This window comes from Hetaerina americana, unplaced genomic scaffold (assembly GCF_022747635.1).
Source record: "Hetaerina americana unplaced genomic scaffold, ioHetAmer1.1.p SCAF_25, whole genome shotgun sequence".
Lineage (NCBI taxonomy): Eukaryota > Metazoa > Arthropoda > Insecta > Odonata > Calopterygidae > Hetaerina > Hetaerina americana.
This window is the reverse complement of record NW_027286819.1, coordinates 4,777,130-4,786,506: the sequence shown is the minus strand read 5'-3', so window position 1 is coordinate 4,786,506 and position 9,377 is coordinate 4,777,130. Positions and strand designations below refer to the sequence as shown.

Genomic DNA, 9,377 nt, shown 5'->3' with positions numbered 1-9,377 from the left:
CTGCCCTCTTTACCCTAGAGTGTAGCATTCTCTGCTTTCGAAGGGCTTTTCTAACGTCTTCATTGTACCAACTGGGGTCGCGATTTGCTTTAACGTATTTTATAGGTATGAAATCTACGATTCCTTTTTGCATAATATTGACAAATTCTGTCCAAGTTTCCTCCAGGTTGGCATTACTTAAGCGGGTTTTGAACTCGGGTAGTAAAGAGTTTAATTGATTGGCAAAAGATTTAAAGTCTGCTTTATGGTAATTATAAATTTTTCTTTTTGGTTTAACAATCTTTTTTATTTTTATGACCAAGTGGATATTAACTGCTTTATGGTCACTCAAGCTCTCGTCAGTTGATACACTTATAGCGCGTTGCTGACCGGGGAGAGAGTGGGGGTTGAAATAAAGCTCCCACACGTTTTACACCCGTATCCGTTTATTTGCACACGTGCATGGTACACAAAAATGGCCGCTCGGCTGCCCTATATGCAATCTCCCGTCGCCAAAGTCCGGTAGCCGACTCCCTCCCTTTATCGAGGCGACCTCCCTCTTCACTTTCACGGCGCACGCCGGAACTATCTTCCGGTCGCCCCTCGGGCGTCCGGTGGCCTCTCGCGGGCCTCGAGCGAACTGAGCGGCTAGTGGCGCGCCGGCTCGTCATGGCCGCTACATCACCCCCCCGGTAGTAACGCACCGCATGGGAGGGAGAGAAAGAGAAAAAAAAATTATTAGTGCACGAAGTCCTGGAGGTGCTGTGGAAAGTGCACGTGCCGCCCGGCGCGTGTCTTCCTTCCATCCTCCTTGGGCGCCACCTCGGGTGCGCCTCGTTCCTCGGCGGCTGGGGGTGCTCCCTGCGTCTCCCCCATGGGAGGGGTCCTCTCCGGATCGTCTGCGGCCACGTAGGCTGGCTTCAGCCTGTCTATTGCTACCCGCACGTCACGGTTGCCTCGCCGCAGCAGGAAGTTCTTCTCCCCCCTCTGTAGGACCGCAAAAGGTCCGTCGTATGGTGGCTGTAGAGCTCCGCGGACCGCGTCGTTCCGCACGAATACCTGCGAGGCCGTCGGAAGGTCCTGGAAGACGAATGTCCGTCGACCTCCGTGGCGAGATGCAGGGTGCGGGCTGAGCTTCCGAATGTGGGCCCGCAGCTGTGTCACAAAACTGGTGGGGTCCTCGGGGTGTGTCTCCGGTGATGGGGAGAGGAATTCTCCCGGGAGCCGTAGTGATGCTCCATACACCAGGTCGGCGGCGGTCGCGCCGAGATCTTCCTTCCACGCTGCCCGGAGTCCCAATAAAACGGACGGGAGGACGTCCACCCACGAGTCCGTGGAATGGCAGCGGATGGCTGCCTTCAGCTGGCGATGCGCTCGCTCCACCATCCCGTTGGCGGCTGGAAAGTATGCGACTGTTCGCAAATGCGTGACTCCTGTCATCTGCGCTAGCTGGTGGAAGAGGTGGCTCTCAAATTGCCTCCCCTGGTCGGTGGTCACACGCAGAGGCGTCCCAAAACGCGCCATCCATCCCGCGAAAAAGGCTCGTGCCACGGTTTCCGCGGTTATGTCTGGGATGGGGATGGCCTCCAACCAGCGTGTGTACCTGTCAACACATGTCAAGCAATAGCGGAACCCCTGGGACGAAGGGAGGGGACCCACCAAATCGACGTGCACATGCTCAAATCGCGAGCCAGGTAGTGGGAAGGTACCCACAGGCGACATTACGTGCCGCGTCACCTTGCCTCGTTGGCACGGGATACACTCCTTCGCCCACTGCCGACAGTCCTTCTTTACCGCCGGCCACACAAAACGGGATGACACTAGCCTCGCCGAGGCTCTCACCCCGGGGTGGGATAGATTGTGGAGGGAAAGGAAAACTTGTTTCCGCATGGGCGCCGGGACGAAGGGGCGGGCTGTCTGCGTAGACAGGTCACAGTAAATATTGGCGTCACAACCGGGGATGTTCACTTTATGCAACTTTAACGCGGAATCGGATTTAAGGAACGTTTTCACTTCCGGATCCGCCTCCTGTGCCTTGGCTAATATTTGGTGACTGACGGGATCCGACACTTCCGCACACCGAGACAACGCGTCTGCGACGACATTCTCCCTGCCCGACACGTGGAGAATGTCCGTAGTGAACTGCGAAATATAATCCAGCCACCGAAACCTCCTAGGCGTGCATTTATCCGTCTTTTGTCGGAATGCGAACACTAATGGCTTATGGTCCGTGAAGAGGACGAACTGTCGACCTTCAACCATGTGGCGGAAACGTTGGACCGCCCTGTATAACGCCAATAACTCCCTATCATACGCGCTGTATTTCCTCTCCGTGGTATTTAATGTTTTGGAGAAAAAAGGCTAAGGGCTGCCATCCCCCTTGGGTGCTCTGCTGGAGAACGGCGCCGATGGCGTCTGCAGAAGCGTCCGCCACCACAGCCAGGCGAGCGGCCGGGTCCGGGTGTGCGAGGAGCGCGGCCTGTGCGAGCGACTCCTTGCACCGAGAGAGGGCGCTCTCGGAAGCGGGCGCCCAACATATTTTCGCGTTTCCCTTCACTTTCGGACCGCACAACAATGCGCTTAGGGGGGCTTGCAGGTTGGCGGCTCCAGGCACAAAGCGCCTGTAAAAGTTCACCATGCCAAGGAAACGCCTTAGCTCTTTGATAACCACGGGCTTGGGGAATCGTTGGATGGCTTCCACTTTCTCCGGTAAAGGTTTTGTGCCTTCTCCCGACACCAAATATCCTAAAAAACACACTTGCTTCTTTCCAAACACACATTTATTGGGGTTGAGAACTAGTCCGTACTCGTTCAACCGCGCGAAAACCTGGCGTAAATGGTGTTTGTGCTCCTCCGCGGAGGACGAAGCGATTAAGATATCGTCTATGTACGCGTATGCGAAATCAAGTCCCCGCAGCACTTCGTCTAAAAACCGTTGAAAGGTTTGCGCTGCGTTGCATAGCCCAAAGGTCATCACCGGGAATTCAAAAAGCCCAAAAGGCGTTGTTATTGCCGTTTTTGGAACATCACACTCGCTTACCGGAATCTGATTATAAGCTCGCACCAGATCAATTGTGGAGAAAATTTCCTTCCCGTGCAGTGAAAGGGAAAAGTCCTCAATGTGCGGCACCGGATACCGATCGGGAATCGTCCTCGCGTTGAGGGCCCGATAATCTCCGCACGGCCGCCATGCTCCCACACCTTTGGGCACCATATGGAGTGGGGAGGACCAGGCGCTGTCCGAGCGCCTTGCAACGCCCATCTGGACCATACCCTCGAATTCGCTCTTGGCGATACGAAGCATGGCGGGGGCCAACCTCCGGGGCCGGCTCGTCACTTGCGGGCCGGGCGTGGTCCGAATGTGATGTTCTATCGCGTGTTTGCGTCTTTTTGGCACACCTGCGGGACGCGTAATATCGGGATATTCCCGTAACAAGGAGAAAAATGGGCACTCATCACCTATACACTTAAATTTATCACATACGCTATGTACAACACTATCTACAGCGCGGCCGGCAACTGATAACGACGTCACACCGTCAAGAAGACGCCGGTGACGTATGTCGACCAGCAACCCGTGGAATGCCAAACAATCTGCCCCGATAATGGGCCTGTCAACGTCAGCGATGATAAAACGCCACTCAAATGCGCGACGGAGGCCTAAATTAAGGGACAACACCATCCACCCGTACGTTTTAATGGTGGACCCGTTCGCCGCGAACAATTCGTACGTAGTCGCCGCAGGCTTACCTTTCACACGGGCGCGCGGGAAGACACACAAGTCCGACCCCGTGTCCACTAGAAACTGGACTTTTGTCCGGGCGTCGGTGACGAAGAGACGGCAGGGGCCGGGGCACTTGTCGCTGGCCGCCATCAGCGATCGCCCCCCGAGTTTTCCGCGTCGTATGTACACGGCTCCCTGCACTTCGTCGCCTTCGGGCCGAATCGGTCGTGGTACCAGCACCATGTGGGATGGCGGGAGGCCGAACGGCCCCTACCCCTCGAATTACTGCGGCGCGACGTGGGTCGGGACCGGGAATTCCCCTCTGCCAGGGATTTGGTAAGGGAAGACACTTGCCGCGTAAGCTCATCCACCCTCCTCGTGAGCGCCTCTACGTCCGGCGCCATCGCCGTGCTGGCCACGCGCGGCTGGTGAGACACCTCGTGGATTTTGTCCGCCAGTTGGGCGACGCTGTTTAGCTCCACTCCGGCCTGTGTCGCTAGGATGGTCTGATGGCTGGACGGTAGCCGACCCAGCCACAGCGACCGTAGGAAGTCGTCCGTGACGGATGAGCCGGCGAGCGTCCGAAGATGGCGCAGGAACTGGGAGGGTTTCCGGTCTCCGATCTCCTCATGTTCCAACAATTGCCGGATCCGGGTTTCCTGAGACGCGGAAAGTCGGAGAAGAATCTCCGCCTTCAATTTTGCGTACTTGTCGGTCAACGGGGGATTTGTGATAACATCTTCTACCTCAACGGCGTACCTACTGTCTAACTGGGACACCGCGTACATAAACTTAGTGGCATCTCTCGTAATGCCCGCGAGGCTGAACTGTATTTCAAGCTGCGCGAACCATAGCGCTGGTCTATCAGGCCAAAATGCCGGCAGTTTCAACGCCACACGATTCACACTAACACCGGAATCCTCCCCCGCGACGGCTCCCGCTGGAGATTCCATCGCGAGCACGTGGTTCACAAAAACTAACTCCCCGTAAAAAAAAACTGCGATCACGTCGGGGTCACCACTTTATAGCGCGTTGCTGACCGGGGAGAGAGTGGGGGTTGAAATAAAGCTCCCACACGTTTTACACCCGTATCCGTTTATTTGCACACGTGCATGGTACACAAAAATGGCCGCTCGGCTGCCCTATATGCAATCTCCCGTCGCCAAAGTCCGGTAGCCGACTCCCTCCCTTTATCGAGGCGACCTCCCTCTTCACTTTCACGGCGCACGCCGGAACTATCTTCCGGTCGCCCCTCGGGCGTCCGGTGGCCTCTCGCGGGCCTCGAGCGAACTGAGCGGCTAGTGGCGCGCCGGCTCGTCATGGCCGCTACACACTAATAATACGTTCAGGCGAGTTTGTAAGAAATAGATCCAATATGTTCTTTCCACGGGTGGGCATGCGTACTGCTTGATGGAGGGAGTTTCTTTGAACCAATTTTATCAAGGAATTGCAAGATTCGCGATCGCGGGTCCCAGATTTAACGATATTGCTGTCCCAATCGATACCAGTGAGGTTAAAGTAGCCACAAATTATGTTGATGCTGTTATCATATTTACGTGTAAAATTGTAAATTTGATCGTTGAGGGTATGAAGTGTTTTCAAATCTGAGTCTGGAGGTCTGTAGAAAGAGCATAAATTTATTTTGGGTTGATATGTCCGTAGTAAGGTGTTGGTGACTTTCTATGTCATTATTTTCAAATTAAACTTGCCTGCTTTCAAAATGACTTTTAACTGCCACGAAAACACCTCCTCGGGGTCTTGTATCTCTATCGTGTCGGTAAACTTTGAAATCTCTTGGGAAAATTTCTTGGTCATTTATGTCATTGCACAGCCAACTCTCTGTGCCTAATACTATATCAGCGGAATGAGTTTGGATTATGTGTTCTAGATCCGCTGATTTGTTCTTGAGGCTTCTGCAATTTATAACAAGTATAGTTAAATTATTTTGATGTTGAATAACGTCCTTATTTGTGCCTGACTGTAGTTTAGGACGCCTTTGTGGGGAAGTGCGTGTCACATGTCTTTCTAAATCAATGCCGGTGTTGTCGGTGACTTTTATATTTTTATTAATAATATTACACGCGCTATCCCCAGATGGTACCGACTCACTAAGTGACCTGCCCTCTATCCTAAAAAAGGCCTACAGTGGTCGAGTATCTATCCGCTACCTTGCCCGCCGCAGATCGGTTAAGGGGAGTCCTGCATGATCGGGGGGTTGGCCTCAGGTCGACGAAGGAGGCTCCTATGTTCGAGCAGAATCTCGGAAGTCTCTGGTTTATGCCTATGAGGCATATGAGAAACCGCTCGCTCTTTCCCTTAATTAGAAAGGTAGCATCTCCCGCTCTGAATTAAGGGATTAACTTCTGTTTAATTTTTTTCAACAATATATTCATATCTTTTATGTTCAAATGAATTCCATCTGACCGCCTCCTTTTCGGGTGTCCTATCCACCTGAAGGAAATATTTTGAGTGTTGAAGTTCTTATTGAAACTTTACGGAAGAATGTTTAAGAATAACGATTACCTCTCAAAATAGTTTGTTTTTAGCGTTCTGTTGGCATTGACGAATAAGCTTGCCACGTCAATCACCCTTATCCCCCCTAATAATGAAAGTAGCACAAGATATATTTTTTATCTATATGAAAAAGAAATAAGAAAAGACAAACACAGTAATCAACCCGAAGGTCGGTTTGGTAGGTGATGGTAGAGTTCACCCATTACCAAGCCCGACGGCGTGTGAAATTCACAAATCAGGTTAGGGGGGGGCAGTTCCTTTCCCTGTGCCGGTTATGGTTTCCCAGGAAGATGTGTACCCGAAAAATCCCAAAGCTTAGGTGGAGCTGCTGGTGCCCAGAGACTTGCCCGGGAATTTTTATTCAGTTATTTCGATCCATTGGGCAGCACGGATATGGATTATGCCAGGCATCACAATTTATTCAAGACTTTCTAAAAGAAGCGGGATACCTTGTAAGTAAGGAAAAAATACGTCCCAGTAAACTGAGAGCAATAAGGGTGCCATTCGGCAAACAGAGAGATAGCTATAACTGTGGGGTGCATACGTGTGTTTTCATTAATCTGATAGCGAAAAATTAGGGAACCTAACAAAAGTTTGATGCCGACGAGTACCGGAATCAAATTAAAACAGATATATTACAGTCCCTCCGTAAAGTTAACGAAATATGTCCTTTGTGCCATCGGGGTAAAATCCGTGGAAGTACAACGTGAGTCGCGTGCGATGTGTTTTCCCTCCAATTCAAAGGTTAACCAACAGTATATACGTTAACCCACTATCACTGGCACTGAGGTGCTTTCCGTCTATCTGAAGAAGCTGGGGACGGAAAGCCTCAGAAGAGATAGCATAGGAACAATTAAAAATAGGAAAAGGGAGGCGGCAATAATGATATAGGATCTGCGGTCCATTCCGTCTATCAGAAGAAGCGGGGGACGGAATGACTTGGGAATATTAAATATGCTTATATACAACAAGACAATTTCATGCTACTGAAATATTAACGGATTTCATGAGGGTAAAAAACCAAAAACAAAGGTTTAAAAAATTCCTCTATTTTTCCGTAGGTTTTGGGAGATGGTCCCTTTTTAATTGAGGGAAAGAGCGAGCGGTTTCTCATATCCCTCCCGGGGATCTCTTTTTCGCTCGTTTCTTTTCCATGAACGAAGAGAAACGCATCTAGCGAGTAACCTCTTCGGGTGATGTGGAATAACTTGCCGATATACTAAAACCGTGCTGTATTAATGAATACTACTAATAATACAAAAAAGTTATCCATACATACCTTCTAAAAACTTTCCATCAAATCCCTTCTTCGCAGCTCAAGACATTGGAGAAAGATAACGGAGAGAAGTGAAGAATCAGGAGGAACTGTGAAAATGAGGAATCCGTGGCCGGAAGATGGTGCAAGAATGAAAAAAAACCTCTAAGTAATGAATTAAGAAACAGATTGCTGAATTGGTGTGTTTTTCATTTAAAAAAATTGGTCTACTATGTGGCACTGAGGAAGAAAAAAGGGTCGTATCAGAGATAATATAGAGTACATAAAAGAGCAAAACTTGAAAAAATCCTATCACCATGGGCCAAGTTGTGTCGTGTCGTAGTCACATTTGGTGGGTCCTGACTACTACTAAAATAGGGCATGAGCATGGGGTAAGCGAAAGACTGACGAAAATATATAATATGCTTAGTGTTCATGATAAATGTTAGAGAAGAAAATGTTCTCGTTTAGGAGATATTGTGAAGTACTTAGTGATTTTTCATTTGAGAGGACGACCCTGGTGACGTTATTGGGCCCTGGTTACTTAACTAGGGCAGGATCAAGGGGTAAGCGAAAGACTGCCGAAAGTATATGTTGTGGGTAGTGTTTATGGTAAATTTTAGAGAAAAAAAAGTTCTAGTTTAGCAGATATTTACAAATTCTTGGAAAATCAGCTGAGATAACCCTTCGCCGTGGGCTAAATTCAGTGCCGTGTCGTAGTCACATTGGGTGGGCCCTGGCTACTAAACTAGGCAATGAGCATGGGGTAAGCGAAAGGCTGCAGATAGAGGAAAGAGGGGTTAGTGTTTGTGCCAAATTTGAGAAAAAATGTTATAGTTTATGAGATATTGTTAAGTACTTTTTTATTTTTCGTGTGAAAGAGCGACTCTGGTGACTGCAATGGGCCCTGGATGCTAAATTAGGCTATGGATGTGGGTTTTATGCGTACGTCGTGATAGAGTAGGGAGTGCCGAGTGATTTTGGTCATTTTCAAATAAGATTTTTTCTAGTTGAGCAAATATTGTCGAAAACGTTTTCGTTACGACCTCTTTGTTTCCGCTATGAAAAGACGACCTCCCGCTTGGGCTAATTTCAGTGTAGTTGTCTTTATAGGGCCGTATATCATATACTACATAACTCATCCCGGTCTTATAATTGCAAGTGATTACAGGGATTACCACTGAGTATAATATGTCCATTGTAGTGAGTTTACTGCAATGGTTTAGGGGATTTACTTAGTTACTTCGGGCAAAAATATGTACGTTGGTATGACTGAAAAATCGAGAGCTTCAACGGCCGGTAGGTAGTCGTGGGCTAGCTCTCCGTGGGCCAAGTTCAGTCAAGTCTATCGGAGAAACTCATGCAAATACAATTCTAAAACCAGAAATTATGAATTCAAAAATGGACATAACATTTTAATGTCTATATTAAGACAAATCTTTACATAAGGAATGCCAATTTAGGAGGTTGTTGAGTTAAAAATTGAAAGAAAGTTACTCTACTTTCAGTTTATCTCAAGTTGATGTTACTATTTGGTGCAATTATGTATTATAATATCATTTCTTTAATGCCTTGCGACAAGAGTGATGTTTGCAAAGGAAAATGAGTATGAACGGCAAATGATAAGATCTTACAAAATATAGCACCAAGGATTCCTTGTTTCACGATTTCATATCAGACTGCATTCCCTTCCACAATCCGCGATATTAAATGCTAATCTTAAGATTTTTACGTTTTTTACGACTTACAAAGTGGACTCATGAATATGTAAGTAAACATTTATTCAGTGAACATAAAGAATTCGCGCCAGCTGTTTTTCAATTGCAGGAAACCAATATTCAATTTCAACCAATTGCATTGACCGAAAACAACGTGTTTCTTTTGTCAACCTTTCATCAACTTGGT

The 9,377-nt window shown here is 48.6% G+C and overlaps 1 protein-coding gene across 1 annotated transcript; it reads right to left on the bottom strand.

Annotated features, from left to right (window-relative positions):
- Positions 1–3,852: 3,852 nt before the first annotated feature.
- LOC139689577 (uncharacterized) lies at positions 3,853–4,656 on the bottom strand. Its single transcript, XM_071586740.1, has one exon. The coding sequence runs from the start codon at positions 4,654–4,656 to the stop codon at positions 3,853–3,855; it is 804 nt and encodes a 267-aa protein (XP_071442841.1).
- Positions 4,657–9,377: the final 4,721 nt, after the last annotated feature.